The sequence below is a fragment of the Scomber japonicus genome, chromosome 9, assembly GCF_027409825.1.
Source record: "Scomber japonicus isolate fScoJap1 chromosome 9, fScoJap1.pri, whole genome shotgun sequence".
In the NCBI taxonomy this organism is placed as follows: Eukaryota; Metazoa; Chordata; class Actinopteri; order Scombriformes; family Scombridae; genus Scomber; species Scomber japonicus.
In genome coordinates, this window is record NC_070586.1 from 5,172,769 (window position 1) to 5,189,502 (window position 16,734).

Below are 16,734 nucleotides of genomic sequence, written 5' to 3' on the forward strand. Positions count from 1 at the left end.
CTGATTCATGCTTTTATAACATCCAGACTAGAGTACTGCAACAGCATCTTATGTGGCTCATCATCCAAACTCCTCAATAAACTCCAATACATTCAGAACTCCGCTGCCCGCCTGCTCACCCACACCCGCAAACTTATAGTGACTTTAAAGGACAGGTTCACAATTTTTTAAGTGTTTAAAACAACAGTTAGGAGCCTAAATGAACATTAAAGCAATTTTTCTTGCTTCATACTGACCATTAAAAGATAACTTCATAATACACTTACAATGGAAGTGATGCAGGGCAAAATCCACAGTCCTCCTTCTGTGTAAACATGTATTTACACAAATATGAAGCTTCAGCCGTCCAAGTGAGTCAAATCTTACAGTGTCTTTAGTAGCAAAGTCTTTTTGTTACTATTCTTCCACCACAGCTCAACAGGAAACACTAAGAGGGAATCTGATGCTAAAAAGACTGTAAATGTGTCAGATATCACTTGATATGACTAACTCACACTGCTGAAGCTCAATAGAGGCTTCATATCTCCTTTTAAATGTGTATTCTGTCCTCCATCACTTCCACTGAAAGCACATTTGAGGCAGACAGAAATGTGTTATAATTTAATAATAAACCATCACTGTCATTTTAAATGTGTCCCAGCAGGCAGAAGAGCAGAGTTTATTTCCCACCGCTGTGTCGGAGGAGGAGCTGGATGAAGCCAAGAGGAAAAACACCTTCAAGGAACTTTTTGGCTCCAGTAAAATCTTTCTGGAAGGAGAGAAACCGCCTCCAAGACCCGACCTGCAGGGGAGCCTCATCATACAGAACAAGGCTGCACAGCAGTGAGAGTCATCAACACTATTAAGAATTCAAGAGTGAATAAAAGGGTTCTAGTTTAGCCTTGATTACAGTTATAGTATGTGTGAAATTACAGTGTTTTATTTTGTTTTTTTAGGTATGCTTTCTATAAGAGTTGCAACACTGGCTAAATATATATGCTAATATGTGGGACATGTGATTAAAATATGTGTAAAGTTGGAGCAGTTAATCCAGTATGAATCTTTTCAGGGTTAAATAAATCTTATGATATTTTTTCTTTTGCAGTTACACTGAAGGAAAAGAGGCGATGGGAAAGTCCCAGTATGAGAAGGCTGTGATCTGCTTCTCTAAAGCCAGCGCACTGCAGCCACAACAGGTGCAGATAAACTGGGACAAAAAGTTACCAGTGTAAAAATGAACCACAGCTGGTTAGTAATACTGATATAAGACATTTCTCCATTGTGTGTTGTAGACTCAGCTGTATGTGAGCCAGGCTGAGGCTTACCTGCAGCTGTGTGACTTCCAGTCAGCAGCATATTCTTATAAACAGGCCTGGCATCTGGAGCCTGAAGCCTTCAGTTCCCACTTGGCCTTTATCTACTACCTCCAGGTAAAATCCCCCCCACCCCCTCTCCTTTCCACACTCCTCTGCTCTGGCTGCTGGACTTCATCCTTATGTTAAGAAATCAGAGGTGGCTAAACTTATAAAATGAATTAAACTTGACCAAATATATAAAAGCATGAATCTGTGATCCTTAAATACAGTAGATATGATATCGTATGCTTCAGTTTTATTAATAATCTATTGCTAACAGATACAGGCTGACAGGATATGGCTCTAACATTCAAGTTAATACATTTAATTGTTTAGTCAGAGCTCTAGTTTTAACATTCAAACAGCTCAAATTATATTTACAGGCCAATTCTGGAGAATTTAGTAGGTTTTCAAAAATGGTTAAACACGTGAGATTGAAGCTTGTACTGATAATGTGTGTAGTAATAAGTACCTGGGATTTACTGGCTGTTTGGTTTATATATATATATTGGTGAAAAGAATATGCTCATGATATTATTTATCTACAAATTCAGGCTTATTTTACTGTTATATTTATTATTATTTACCGTTAAAATAAAGTCCTTGTCCTTCCTTTTGTCTTCAGGGTCAGTGTTTGTATGATCGAGGCTGTTTCTTGGAGGCTCTGGAGGCCTTCAGTAAAGCTGCTGAGGTGAAGCCTGGCTGCAGGGCCTACGAGGTCAGAAGGTCAGGAACGCTTCCTATTAACAGTCTGTATAGTAATGCATGTTATATTTAATTTACACACCTTATTCATTGATGTCTTCTGTACTTCCTGTCCCAGTCTGACCTGTCTGGCAGCAGCAGGTCTCCACACTGACTGTCTGAAGCTGGTGAACAACTGGATGGTGACAGACGGACCAACGTCTGATCTTTACATCCTCAGAGCCCGACTGCACAGACAGCTCAACCAGGTCCAGACTGCAGCACACCAGCAGCATGTACACTTTACATCTCACACAGCTGGCTGAAGCTGTGAAGAATCATATCATAGCAGATTATTATTAATGTTTTGTGTTTGTTCTGTATGTTGGGATCTATTTGAAAGACTCATGTAAAAATGGAAGCCTATCATTTTTTCCCTTTTGGTTTGTCACTATTTCCAAGCTAGATGAAGAAAACAAGAACATATGATTATTTACTTTATTTATGCATGTTTATTTGAGTTTAACGACCGAAATAAACTAAACTAAACAGAAAAATGTAGTAAAATAGACAGTAAAATTACCTTAAAGTAATATAAGGTATGTCTACGGTGCTGCAGCGCTGAAATAACAAAGTGAATGAATAAGGTGTGCAAACTAGATATATGCAAGCTATATGCATAAAAAGTTTAAACATAAAAACATAAACACCCTCTGCAGCCCCCAGAGCCAAGCTCCACACCATGAGTGATCGGGCCTTTTCCTCTGCAGCCCCGAGGCTGTGGAACGCCCTCCCCTGACCACCTGAGGGTCCCACAGACTGCAGATGTCTTTAAAAGAGACCTAAAAACTTATCTCTTTACTAAAGCATTATACTAAGTGTCTTTTATATGTTCTCTTTTAACCTTTTCTTTTTCTTTCTTCTTTTTCTTTTATTTTCTGCTCTGTAGCACTTTGATATTGTTGAAATGTAAAGTGCAATACAAATTAAATTTATTATTATTATTATTATTATTACTATACAGACACAGGAAGCGTTCCTGACCTTCTGACCTTGTAGGCCCTGCAGCCAGGCTTCACCTCAGCAGCTTTACTGAAGGCCTCCAGAGCCTCCAAGAAACAGCCTCGATCATACAAACACTGACCCTGAAGACAGATAATAACCTTTAGTTTCTTATTTTGACAAAATAAACTTCAGATAAAGACTTTTTTTATCACCTTTTAAACAGTTTACACAGTATATAAATGTGAATAAATGAATAAAAATACAATAAAATAAGAAGTTAGAGCAGTGATGACATCTTGCAATATAAGCTTATTGATATAATGATATTTAATCAGTATTTCTAAATGTATAAAAACTCAGTAAATTAGTTACAAACTGGCTGGGAACACAGATATGAAGATTATTATGCATCTTAAATCTACTGCAGCGACTGTAAATACACTATCAAATGTCAGTGATGTAACCAGCAGTGATTCTCTCTCTCTCCCATCCAGACACCACAATGTTATCAGGATGTGAAGTCGGCCCTGGCGTTGAACCCGACGTGCCCTCAGGCCGGAGCTCTGCTGCTGCAGCTGCAGGAGACCAGTGAACGAGCCAGACAGAAGGCTGAGGACAGAGCTCTGAGCGGCCAGCTGCCTGAAGCTCTCTGCATGATCAACATCGCTCTGGAGAACTGCCCCCAGGACGCTCGCCTCTACCTGCTCAGGTCAGACGAGTTCTTCAATTAATCACTTTATCATTGAGCATAAACTGATAAGATGTAAACCAGGGGTGTCAAACATGCGGCCCGTGGGCCAGAAGCGGCCCGCCGAGGGGTCCAATTCGGCCCACTTTCCTTCCTTCCTTCCTTCCTTCATTCCTTCCTTCCTTCCTTCCTTCCATCTGTCCTTCCTCCCTTCCTTCCATCTTCCCTTCCTTCATTCCTTCCTCCCTTTCATCTTTCCTTCCTGTCTTTTTTCCTTCCTTCCTTCCTTCCTTCCTTCCTTCCATCTGTCCTTCCTCCCTTCCTTCCATCTTTCCTTCCTTCATTCCTTCCTCCCTTTCATCTTTCCTTCCTGTCTTCTTTTCTTTCTTCCCTCCTCACTTTTATTCTTTCCTTCTTTACACCTGTCTTTCCTTGCTTCTCCTTCTCTTTCCTTCCCACCTCCTTCCATTTGTCCTTCCTTCCTTCCTTCCTTCCTTCCTTCCTTCCTTCCTTCCTTCCGGTCCGGCCCACATGAGATCAAATTGGGCTGTATGTGGCCCTTGAATGAAAATGGGTTTGACACCTCTGATGTAAACAGTTCAACCTTTTTTACTCTATCAGCTCATTGATTTATCAGTTACTCACTTCTACAGTCATCCAGCTCAGTTTATTTCAGTTTAATCAGTTCTCTTCATTTCAATTAAATCCCATTCATCTAAATTCAGTTTAGTTCAGTTTAACTTACATCCTTTTCTCCATCAGAGGGATTCTGTATCGGCGTCTCAAAGACTTCACCGCAGCCATTGAGGATCTGGTCCAGGCTGTGGAGCTAGATGAGGAGGCTGGGGAGGAGTCCAGACGTCAAGTGAAGGCCACAGATGAGGAGGCTGGGGAGGAGTCCAGAGGTCAGGTGAAGGCCACAGATGAGGAGGCTGGGGAGGAGTCCAGACATCAGGTGAAGGCCACAGATGAGGAGGCTGGGGAGGAGTCCAGAGATCAGGTGAAGGAGTGCAGCCTCGTGCAGAAGGAGTGTGGCCTGGTGCAGAAGGAGTGCGGCCTGGTGCAGAAGGAGTGTGGCCTCGTCCAGAAGGAGTGCAGCCTCGTGCAGAAGGAGTGCGGCCTGGTGCAGAAGGAGTGCGGCCTGGTGCAGAAGGAGTGCGGCCTGGTGCAGAAGGAGTGCGGCCTCATGCAGAAGGAGGCACGGTTTCAGCTGGTTCTCACCTACAATGATTTTGCCGTTCAGTGCTTCAGTAAGGGTCTCTACGCTGAGGCGATGGTGCTGCTCAACAAAGGCATCGAGGAGGAGAAGGAGCAGGCCGGCTTGTACCTGAACCGAGGAGGTGAGGCTGTGCTCGTGTGAAGTGGGAGATAATACACACCACTGTCCTTTAATTACTGCAAGCTGGAAAAGAAAGAGCAGCTAGTGAGACATTTGTGAAGTTTTAAACTGTTGTTGGCATGTAGTAAAAATTAAACAAACATACAAGGTTAGATGGATATATGAAGTGAGGTGGCAGAAACTATCAATATGTGCAACCTGATAAACCTGATCAACATTTTAAAGCAGCAAAGTTTGGAGAGCGTCTACTGTTTCACCACACTCTACACTCCACAGACAGACACAATAACCAACAACAATAATGACTTTTAATTAACAAACTAACTGAAAGAAAAGGAAATTAAAGTAGTAATACCTGAGGCCTTTTTCATCAACTTTGCAACATGATTTGACTTTTCTTCTCATGTTAATTTTAACCCTTAAACAGGCAGCGTGCACCAGGAGATACGGACTCTTTAACAGCCTGTTAGGAGCATGATTGGTTAAGGTGATAGTTCAATAGTATGTGCCTTGAATTGATAGAACTGGATTGGTAGAATTGAAGCTTGTTGTAGGTCTATACTTTGATATAAATGGTAAAAATCAGTTTAGAAACTAGTATTAATGACCAGGGTATGACCAGGGGAATGTACCACTTCATTCAATTATTTACCATTATGACCATTTTAATACATTAATAGGGGCAACGTATCCTTTTTGGACATACAACTCATGAAATCCCAAGTATATTAAAATACATATATTTGTGGAAATGCTTTACTTCAGTGGTCATGAGCTTTGGGTAGTGACCGAAGAACAAAATCGCGGGTACAAGCGGCCGAAATGAGCTTCCTCCGTAGGGTGGCTGGGCTCTCCCTTAGAGATAGGGTGAGAAGCTCAGTTATCCGGAGGGAGCTCGGAGTAGACCCGCTGCTCCTCCGCGTCGAGAGGAGCCAGATGAGATGGTTCGGGCATCTAACTAGGATGCCCCCCAGACGCCTCCCTGGTGAGGTGTTCAGGGCACGTCCCACCGGTAGGAGACCCCGGGGAAGACCCAGGACATGCTAGAGAGACTATGTCTCTCGGCTGGCCTGGAAACCTCGGGATCCCCCGGGAAGAGCTGGACGAAGTGGCTGGGGAGAGGGAAGTCTGGGCTTCCCTGCTTAGGCTGCTGCCCCCGCGACCCGACCCCGGATAAGCGGAGGAAGATGGATGGATGGATGGCTTTATTTCAGTGCAAATGAGATAACTGGTGACATCATATAATGTTTCACTCCTGCCTGTTTAAGGGTTAATATACGAGGACTTACAAATGTATCTGTACAATCTTGTGCCTGCAAATAGCTTTCATTAAACTGGCCTCTGATCTATGAAGTGAAAGACCTAAAAATGAACTAAACACTGAATTAGGTTGGGTGTGTGTGTGTGTCAGACTGTTTCTTTATGCAGGGGGAGTGGTGTTACGCTCTGGCTGACTACCGGCAGGCAGAGGAGATGATGAAACCCGACGACCCGGCTGTCCGCCTCCGCCTCGCTGTCCTCTACTATAGACTGGGCTCCTTCAGCTTCCAGGAGGGGTCAGACTCACATAACACACATTAACACACACATGATAAGCTAACATCCTCATAAACACATCCATAGACAAGAGACAGCAAGAGAAGAAAAGTTAGGATTTAGATTTTAAACGTATGTTGGTTTACATCTGTAGGTGTTTCCAGGAAGCAGCTGACAGGTTCTCTCTGGCCATCCAGTACAACCCAACATCAGCTCAGTACTACGAGAGCAGAGCCAAGGCTTTCAGGAAGCTCATGAACCTGGAGGGAGCCAGAAGGGACTTCATCTGCACCCAGATCCTGGATCCCTGCAGCGAGGAGGTCAGAACTTCACCTCACCCTCCAGATCCACAGACTGACCTCACTTAACCCTCCTGTTGTCCTCGAGTCAAGGAAGGAAGGAAGGAAGGAAGGAAGGAAGGAAGGAAGGAAATGAGGGAGGGAGGAAGGGAGGAAAGAAAAGGAAAGGAAAGGAAAGGAAAGGAGGGAGGAAGGGAGGAAAGAAAAGGAAAGGAAAGGAAAGGAGGGAGGAAGAGAACAAGGAAGAAGGAAGGAAAGGAGGGAGGAAGGAAGGAAGGAAGGGAGGAAAGGAAAGAAGGAAGGAAAGGAGGGAGGAAGGAAGGAGGGAAGGAAGGAAGGTATGAAGGTATGAAAGAAGGACAGAGGAAAGAAAGAGAGAAGGAGGGAGGGAGGAAAGAAGGAAGGGAGGAAGGAATAAAGAAGGAAAGAAGGAAGGAAAGGAGGGAGGAAGGAGGGAATGAAAGAAGGAGGAAAGTAAGGGGAATGGAGGAAGTACAGATGGAAGGGAGGAAGGGAGGAAAGAAGAAGACGGGGTCAATTTGACCCAGGAGGACGACACGAGGGTTAAATGCACTATCTCATTGTAATTTGAATTATCTTTTGCTGTTTGTACATACTGTATAATATTTAAAAATGTGAGGGGAACATAATTTAGACTTTTCTCCATGTCACTTTGAATCTTTCAGTAATACAACATGTGACAATATACTGCTATAAATAACTTTTTGCTCCATATAGAAGGTTTATGGGTCAGTGACAAATAAGGGTTGGCAAGATGAGCAATTGAAAAATATGTTTAAAATATAGTTTTAAAAGCAGCATCAGGTTTGTTAAAATATACATTTAGTATTTATTGTTGGTTTTATATCATTTAAATGACATTTGCACCATTTTTTACCAAAAGTAAGACTGAATGCTCCTGAAAATGTCAAATGGTGTAACCACAAAAGAATGATAGATATTAAATATTTTATCACCTACAGTGTATTTAAGTGGACTTATACTAATAATGACTAAATGTGTCCTGGTCTCCATGGTTACCCAGATTAAATGTAATATTTAGAACAATAGTATTCCATTAGCTTTATTTAATATAAAAGTTATAATGTAAGATCATGCCAAACTAGTTATTATGGTGTTAGGTAGGAAGGAAGGAAGGAAGGAAGGATGTAAGATCATGCCAAACTAGTTGATATGGTGTTAGGTAGGAAGGAAGGAAGGAAGGAAGGATGTAAGATCATGCCAAACTAGTTGATATGGTGTTAGGTAGGAAGGAAGGAAGGAAGGATGTAAGATCATGCCAAACTAGTTGATATGGTGTTTTATTGACTATTTACTGTTTTTAAGCAAGTCGAATTATTTGGTACAAAGTTTTTATGGTTACACCACTTAGACATTTTTGCCATAATCCTCTAATATATTCTCTCTAAATGGATTAAAAGCAGAAATTTGTACGTTTATTTTCACATTTTAACCCTTTAAATTTAAAGTAAACCATATCATTGACCCATGCATACATTTCTTTATGTAAATTTGTGTGTTTTCTGTGTGTGTGTGTGTGTGTGTGTGTGTGTGTGTGTGTGTGTGTGTGTGTGTGTGTGTGTAGCTGCCTCCTATGCTGATGAGTCTGTTCCCTGGATGCAGCGTGTCAGATGTTCTGTCCAGTCAAACAGGTCAAGCAGTCAGAGTCCAGCTGATGGACGACATCCAGGCCCGAAGCTCCTCGCCAGATCAGCAAAGGTCAGCGACACAAAGCTGCTTTATGCTGACGGCTTCTTTCCTTCCTTTCATCCCTCTTTCCTTCCTTCCGTCCTTCCTTCCGTCCCTCCTTCCTTTTAATGCACTAAAAAATGGCACTCAGCTCCCCGTTTATATGTAAAAACTAGGGCTGTCAGCGTTAATGCGTTAATCGCGATTAGATTAATGCAATCCATAACGCGTTAATTTTTTAAAAATCTCATTTTAATGTTGCAAGCCTTTTTGTCCCTTCTACTCCCCCGTAGACGGCTCCTCTAGCTGTAGCGCTATGCTTTGAAGTGGCCTCCTGCAGTAAACCTACCGCGCTGATGGAAAGTAAGAGAGCTACTGGACTTTTGAACAGCTTGTTTAACTTTAAAACACTTCCAGACGCTTCAGTTGACAAGTCAAAAGTAAAATGCAACCTGTGTCAAACGGAGTTTAACTACCACCGGAGTACGTGGAGTTTGAGTTAGCACCTCCACGCTAAACACCCAGGTGCAGCCAAGCCAGCCTCAGCTCCACCAAAGGACCATTTTGGAGTGTGGGAGTCGCAGCAGAGCCGTGATTGATTCCCAGTTAAGACACTCTGGTAAGAAATGCTTTACATTATGGGCTTAAAACTGCCTTCAAATGGAAAATAACAGGATTTTAAACATGCAATTCAAAACGCCATTAATCACGATTAACTATGGAAATTCTGCGATTAATCTCGATTAAAAAAATTAATCGTTTGACAGCCCTAATAAAAATACAACTGTTCCTTTCTCTTTATTAGCCAAATTAAAATGAGTTTGACTCCTCTGCTCTAATGTGTTCATAGACTGAGTGAGAAGCTCCAAACGATGACGCTGACCAGTGAAAGCAGAGCGAGCCAATCAGAAGACTCATCTGAAGAAGGGGAGGAGCTACAGATGACGATGAAGAGCAGTCTGCAGGTACTGAAGGAAAATATCAGGGCCATTAAAATAGTATCTGAGTAGTAAAAGTATAAAATAAAACATCATATATTAATAAATGTCCATCTCAAACCACATGTAGGAATAAAAGCCTCATTTGTATTAAATTATTATTCATGATCAGATTAAGATAATAAATGTAAGTTACAGATGTTTCCACTTATCAAGACTTTTTCTATTTGATACTCAAAAAGTAAATTAAGCAGATTGGATTAAAATAGATTAAGATAAAAAAAGTATTTCTTTATATTAAACTGGTATCTACAGGACAAATAAACTGTCAAGTTTTGCAGGAAAATAGGATTAGGGCGACTTTGGGAAAAAACTTTTTCCACAGAGTGAAGATTTTTCCTTTTCTGAGTGAATTTTTTTTTTTTTTTTTCCGAGTGAAGATTTTTTTCTGTATGAAAAAAAAATTCCAAGTGAAAAAAAAATTCCGAGTGAATTTTTTTTTTCGAGTGAAGATTTTTTTCCCGAGGGAAGATTTTTTTTTCCGAGTGAAAAAAAAATTCTGAGTGAAATTTTTTTTTCGAGTGAAGATTTTTTTCCCGAGGGAAGATTTTTTTTTCCGAGTGAAAAAAAAATTCTGAGTGAATTTTTTTTTCCGAGTGAAGATTTTTTTTCTGACTGAAAAAAAATTTCCAAGTGAAAAAAAAATTCTGCGTGAAATTTTTTTTCCGAGTGAAGATTTTTTTTTTTTTTTCCGAGTGAAGATTTTTTTCTGTATGAAAAAAAAATTCCGAGTGAAAAAAAAATTCTGAGTGAATTTTTTTTTTCGAGTGAAGATTTTTTTCCCGAGGGAAGATTTTTTTTTCCCGAGGGAAGATTTTTTTCCCGAGGGAAGATTTTTTTTTCCCGAGGGAAGATTTTTTTTTCCCGAGGGAAGATTTTTTTTTCCGAGTGAAAAAAAAATTCTGAGTGAATTTTTTTTTTCGAGTGAAGATTTTTTTCCCGAGGGAAGATTTTTTTTTCCGAGTGAAAAAAAAATTCTGAGTGAAATTTTTTTTCCGAGTGAAGATTTTTTTTCTGACTGAAAAAAAAAATTCCAAGTGAAAAAAAAATTCTGCGTGAAACTTTTTTTTCCGAGTGAAGATTTTTTTCCTGAGTGAAAAAAAAATTCAGAGTGAAATTCCGAGTGTAAAAAAAATTCCAAGTGAAATTTTTTTTCCGAGTGAAGTTTTTTTTTCTGAGTGAAAAAAAAAATTTCCAAGTGAAAAAAAAATTCTGCGTGAATTTTTTTTCCCCGAGTTAAGATTTTTTTTCTGAGTTTTTTGACTCAGAGCTCTGACTTTCTTAGAAAAAAGTCAGAACTCACTTTTTTTTCCCACAGTGGCCGTAATCCTCTTCCGTACTTTAAAACATCTGCAGGCTTATTTATTTTATTGTACATTTTTAACACATCTCATGAATTTAGAACAAATGCTTTTTTACTTACTAACCCATAAAACTTCCTGCTAATCTAACCTGGTGAAACAGATTCATCAGTTTTCTATTGGTTATTAATACAAGTAACAAAATCTCAATATAGGTGAGGTTTTTTTTCCTCCAAATGAAGTTTTTTTTTCCGAGTGACGTTTTTTTTTTCCGACTGAATTTTTTTTTCCGACTGAATTTTTTTTCCCCCCAAGTGAAGATATTTTTCTCTCTGAATCAAGATTTTTTTTTCCTTTTCCAAGTGAATTTTTTTTTTCCCCCGAGTCAACTTTTTTTTTTTCTTTTCCAAGTGAAGATTTTTTTTTTCCGAGTGAATTTTTTTTTTCTGAGTCAAGATTTTTTTTTCTTTTCCGAGTGAAATTTTTTTTTCCGAATCAAATTTTTTTTTTCTGAGTCAAGATTTTTTTTTCTTTTCCGAGTGAAATTTCTTTTTCCTGTGTGAAGCTTTTTTCCCCAAGTCAAGCTTTTTTTTTCTTTTCCAAGTGATTTTTTTTTTTCTGAATGAAGATTTTTTTTTTTCTGAATGAAGATTTTTTTTCCTCTGAGTGAAGATTTAGCTTTTTTCCGAGTGACATTTTTTTTTCTCCCAAGTATACACGCTCAAAGGAAATGAATAACACAAACACAAAGATAGAAGGTTAATGAATTGCTATCATGCTATCATGCTATCATGCTAAACTCCAGCTGTTCCTCTCTGTCGACTGCAGCAGGCGAACGGAGCGCTTCAATCGTTTCTTCATCACCGTCCAGCTCTGGACCACAAAGAGCCGCGCCTCACCACACACGGCCCTCCACCACCTCCACACACACAGCAGAAGAGGACCAAACCACCTTTAGACATGACGGGGATGCACACTGCAAAGAGAGATTTGAAGTGTTTGGAGGTCACATCTCTGAAGAAGTGATATTTAAAAAAACCCAACCATAATTAGAGTCTGGGGCACCGTGAATGAAATTCCTTTAATTTCTCTTTGACTCGGATATTTAAATAATGCATGCAGACATATTATATCTCCAGCTGACTGACTGGGAAGTTTATTTGTATATCACATTTCAACAGCAAGGCGATTCAAAGTGCTTTACATAAAACATAAAATGCATCAAGACAGGATATTCTGAGTTTATGAAAATACAATTTAGTAACTTGGAGAAAAGTAGAAATAAATCATTCAGCATAGTCTTAAACTAGTCACAGCACTTCTTTAACCCTCCTGTTGTGTTCGAGAGGAAAGAAGGCAGGGAGGACGGAAGGAAGGAAGGGAGGAAAGGAAATAAGGAAGCGAGGAAGGATGGATGTATGGAGGAAAGAAGTAAGGAAGGAAAGAAGGTAGGAGGGAGGGAGGAAAGAAGGAGAGAAGAAGAAAGAGAGGAAGGTAGGAAGGGAGGAAAGGAAATAAGGAAGGGAGGATGTATGGAGGAAAGAAGTAAGTAAGGAAGGAAGGACGGAGGAAAGAAGTAAGGAAGGAAAGAAGGTAGGAGGGAGGGAGGAAAGAAGGAGAGAGAGGAAATAAGGAAGGGAGGAAGGAAGGAAGTATGGAGGAAAGAAGTAAGTAAGGGAGGAAGGGAGTAAAAGAAAGAAGGCAGGGAGGACAGAAGGAAGAAAGGGAGGAAAGGAAATAAGGAAGGGAGGAAGGAAGGATGGATGGAGGAAAGAAGTAAGGAAGGAAGGAAGGGAGGAAGGGAGTAAATGAAATAAGGCAGGGAGGACGGAAGGTTGGAAGGGAGGAAAGGAAATAAGGAAGGAAGGAAGGATGGAGGAAAGAAGTAAGTAAGGAAGGAAGGAAGGACGGAGGAAAGAAGTAAGGAAGGAAAGAAGGTAGGAGGGAGGGAGGGAGGAAAGAAGGAGAGAAGAAGAAAGAGAGGAAGTTAGGGGGGAGGAAGGACAGAAGGAAGGATGGAAAGAAGGAAGGAAGTAAGGAAGGACAGAGGAAAGAAGTAAGGAAGGAAAGAAGGTAGGAGGGAGGGAGGAAAGAAGGAAGGAAGAAAGGGAGATGGAGAGAGGAAAGAAGTAAGGAAGGAAAGAAGGTAGGAGGGAGGGAGGAAAGAAGGAGAGAAGAAGAAAGAGAGGAAGGTAGGAAGGGAGGAAGGACAGAAGGAAGGGAGGAAGGAAGGATGGAGGACATAAGTAAGTAAGGAAGGAAGGAAGGAAGGAAGGACGGAGGAAAGAAGTAAGGAAGGAAAGAAGGTAGGAGGGAGGGAGGAAAGAAGGAGAGAAGAAGAAAGAGAGGAATGTAGGGAGGAGGAAGGACAGAAGGAAGGAAGAAAGGGAGGAAGGAAGGGAGGAAAGGAAATAAGGAAGGGAGGAAGGAAGGATGGAGGAAAGAAGTAAGTAAGGAAGGAAGGAAGGGCGGAGGAAAGAAGTAAGGAAGGAAAGAAGGTAGGAGGGAGGGAGGGAGGAAAGAAGGAGAGAAGAAGAAAGAGAGGATGGTAGGAAGGGAGGAAGGACAGAAGGAAGGAAGAAAGGGAGAAGAAGGAAAGAAAGAGGGAAAGGAGAGAGGAAGCACAGATGGAAAGAAGGAAGGAAGGAAGGAAGGAAGGAAGGAAGGAACAGTCAAAACAGACGGGGCCAATTTGACCCGGGAGGACGACAGGAAGGTTAAAACACTGTGGTATTACCCTTTAATCAGGATGTTAATATGTGCTGTTGTCCAGTAGGGGGCAGCAGAGGCTCACATTTGGCATGACGGCATTACTGCTGTGTTAGACTGGCCTGGCAGTATCCAGTTTATTATATATGACATGAGATCAAACCTTCATCTCATCTTCATCTACATTGTTAAGGTGGTTTAATTTGTCTTATTTTATTAATTCAATGTAATTCTGTTGGGCACTTAAACTGAGTCAATGTGTCTCTGATCATTTATTATAAAACCTCAGATGACATACTTAAGCAGCTCCAATTAACTATCTATTACGGTGTGTTATAAAGTCACATTCCCAAGGTTTACGACACGGCTTTATCAAATGACGACGCTAAAAGGATGAAGTCTCCCATCAGAGAGACAAATGAGATGTGATAAGTCTCTCCTCAAGCCTCAAGGCCTTCATGGTGCTGCACTCAGGAGTAGAACATGGAAAGTGACAGAAGTCTATAGTGGAGAAAGTGAAGTAGTCAGTATAGTGACAGAAAGGTGTGTGTGTGTGTGTGTGTGTGTGTGTGTGTGTGTGTGTGTGTGTGTGTGTGTGTGTGTGTGTTTGTGTGTGTGCAGACGGGGTTCAGATGTGGCTTAAACACTCACCAACTCTGGGCTCTTTTAACCCTCCTGTTGTCCTCAAGTCAAGGAAGGAAGGGAGGATGGAAGGGATGAAGTAGGAAGGAAAGGATGGAAGGGATGAAGTAGGAAGGAAAGGAGGGAGGAAGGAAGGGAGGAAGAACGAAGTAAAGGATGAAGAAAGAAGGAAATGAGGAAATGAGGAAGGAAGGGAGAAAGTATGAAGGAAAGGAGGAAGAAAGAAGGAAATGAGGAAGCAAGGGAGGAAGTTATAGGGAGGAAAGGAGGAAGAAACAAGGAAATGAGGGAAGAAGAAGGAAGGTAGGAGGGAAGGAAAGAAGGAGGGAGGAAGGAAGGGAGGAAAGAGAAAGGAAGGAACGAAAGAGAGAAGGAGGGATGAAGGAAGGAAGGAGACTGAAGGAAGCAAGGGAAGAAAGAAGGAACAGTCAAAACAGACGGGGTAAATTTGACCCGGGAGGATGACAGGAAGGTTTGCCGGCTAAATGTGTGTTCTTGTTATTGTGAAGCGACCTTGGGTTTCATGAAAGGCACTACACTTCCTTCCTTTCTTCCTTCCTTCCTTCCTTCCTTCCTTCCATCTGTCCTTCCTCTCTCCTTCTCTTTCTTTCCTTCTTCTCTCTTTCCTCCCTTCCTTCTTTCCTTCCTCCATCCCCCTTTCTTCTTTCCTTCCTCCCTCCTACCTTCCTTACTTACTTCTTTCCTCCGTCCTTCCTTATTTCCTTTCCTCCCTTCCTTCCTTCCTCCATCCCCCTTTCTTCCTTCCTTCTGTCCTTCCTCCCCCTACCTACCTTCCTTCCTTCCTTACTTCTTTCCTTCGTCCTTCCTTCCTTCCTCCCTTCCTCATTTCCTTTCCTCCCTTCCTTCTGTTGTTCCTTCCTCTCTCTCTCCTTCCTTTCTTCCTCCCTGGCTTCTTTCCTTTACTCCCTTCCTTCCTTTACTCCCTTCCTTCCCTCCTTCCTCCCTCCTTTCCTTCCTTCTTCCTCCCTTCCTTCCTTGACTCAAACACAACAGGAGGGTTAAATGAAATGAAAGAGTCTCAACCTGCTGTATGTGAAAAGTGCTTTAGTTATGATTTGACGCTACATAAATAACATTTAATTGAATTAAACTAGAATAAATCTCAGCAGAAGGCAACACAGCTGCCTTTTACCTCTGAGCAATGGCAGTAAGTATAAGCTATGAGTGAGCAGTGCATCATGGGAAAGAAAGCGAGGCGTGTGTTAACTAAACTATTTACTCGCCTGATTAACCCTTTATAGGACACTCATTGAAAGGAAGGGAGGAAGAAAGGAAGGAAGGTAGGGGGGAGGAAAGAAAGAGAGAAGGAGGGAGGGAGGAAGGGAAGAAAGAAGGAAGGAAGGAAGAAGAAAGGGAGATGGAGGAAGGAAAGAAGGAAGGGAGGAGAGAAGGAGGGAGGGAGGAAGAACAGATGGAAGGACGGAGGAAGGAAAGAAGGAAGGGAGGAGAGAAGGAGGGAGGGAGGAAGAACAGATGGAAGGAAGGACGGAGGAAGGAAAGAAGGAAGGGAGGAGAGAAGGAGGGAGGGAGGAAGGACAGATGGAAGGAAGGAAAGGAAGGAAGGACGGAGGAAATAAGGAACGAGGGAGGGAGAAAGGAAAAGAGGAAGGGAAGAAAGAAGGCAGGGAGGAAGGAAAGAAAGAAGGAAGGAAGGAAGGATATTTTGGGATATTTACAGAAGTTACCAAATATAATTATTTTTTTTAATTTTTTAATTTTTTCCAGCTTTTTAAAAACTTCAACAAATCAGAGATGAACATGTGAACCCACTTCAAAGAAAAAATGGACGATACCTTAATGATTTCTTTCCATAGAGACAAACTAACGCTGGCAGTTTTAGTTGCTGAGCAGACGCAGCGACTCTGCAGCGCTGGTGATCGCTGTCAGCAGTGAAGATGTGTTGTGGCTGCAGCTCGGTGGTGTTTCCTGGGAGGCAGCTGACCTCGCAGCATTAACAACAGCTGTGGCAACAGCTGACACACAGAGAAAGGACCTGTGGCACACTGGCTGCTGCTGCTGCTGCTCTCGCTATAGAAAGTACCCACAGCACATAGCTAAGAGCACAAACATACCACACATACCAGAGTCTGTCGCAGCTACTTCACGCAGAGAGCTTTTTGTGCTTAATTGACTCTAATGAAAATCGATACAGCAAACTTTCTCTTTCTTTCTGCCGCGTGTGGAATATTGGAGAAAGTGCTCCTTTCACTGGTGAAGAAGTCATATTTTTTTATTTGTTCAGATGTATTTCTTTATTATATTTTTCGATACCCACTGAAATTCCACGACGTTGAGGAATGTGGGTGCAGACGGCCACGCTCGCACTCGTGTCAATCAACATTTATTGTGTTGACACTGTCGATGTCTGCTGAGCAGCGAGGCCGCCCAACACGGCCGCTGCTGGACAGGTTCAGACCTCCAGACGCTGTGTTTCTGCTGGTTATCCCCTTTACTAACATCTCATCTAG

At 41.7% G+C, this 16,734-nt stretch overlaps 1 protein-coding gene across 1 annotated transcript in view; it reads left to right on the forward strand.

Annotated features, from left to right (window-relative positions):
* LOC128364329 (tetratricopeptide repeat protein 16-like) overlaps positions 1 to 11,920 on the forward strand; it is a gene marked incomplete at its 5' end in the record, with an annotated part of 16,214 nt that extends 4,294 nt beyond the window's left edge. Inside the window, 13 exons of the mRNA XM_053324870.1 lie at positions 644 to 822; positions 1,085 to 1,175; positions 1,272 to 1,409; positions 1,960 to 2,060; positions 2,158 to 2,287; positions 3,518 to 3,732; positions 4,474 to 4,597; positions 4,883 to 5,051; positions 6,462 to 6,606; positions 6,741 to 6,906; positions 8,492 to 8,625; positions 9,446 to 9,560; positions 11,723 to 11,920. Of these exons, the coding sequence (XP_053180845.1) occupies positions 644 to 822; positions 1,085 to 1,175; positions 1,272 to 1,409; positions 1,960 to 2,060; positions 2,158 to 2,287; positions 3,518 to 3,732; positions 4,474 to 4,597; positions 4,883 to 5,051; positions 6,462 to 6,606; positions 6,741 to 6,906; positions 8,492 to 8,625; positions 9,446 to 9,560; positions 11,723 to 11,920 (1,905 nt within the window). The remainder of the gene's footprint in view (positions 1 to 643; positions 823 to 1,084; positions 1,176 to 1,271; positions 1,410 to 1,959; positions 2,061 to 2,157; positions 2,288 to 3,517; positions 3,733 to 4,473; positions 4,598 to 4,882; positions 5,052 to 6,461; positions 6,607 to 6,740; positions 6,907 to 8,491; positions 8,626 to 9,445; positions 9,561 to 11,722) is intronic.
* Between the last annotated feature and the right edge of the window lie 4,814 nt (positions 11,921 to 16,734).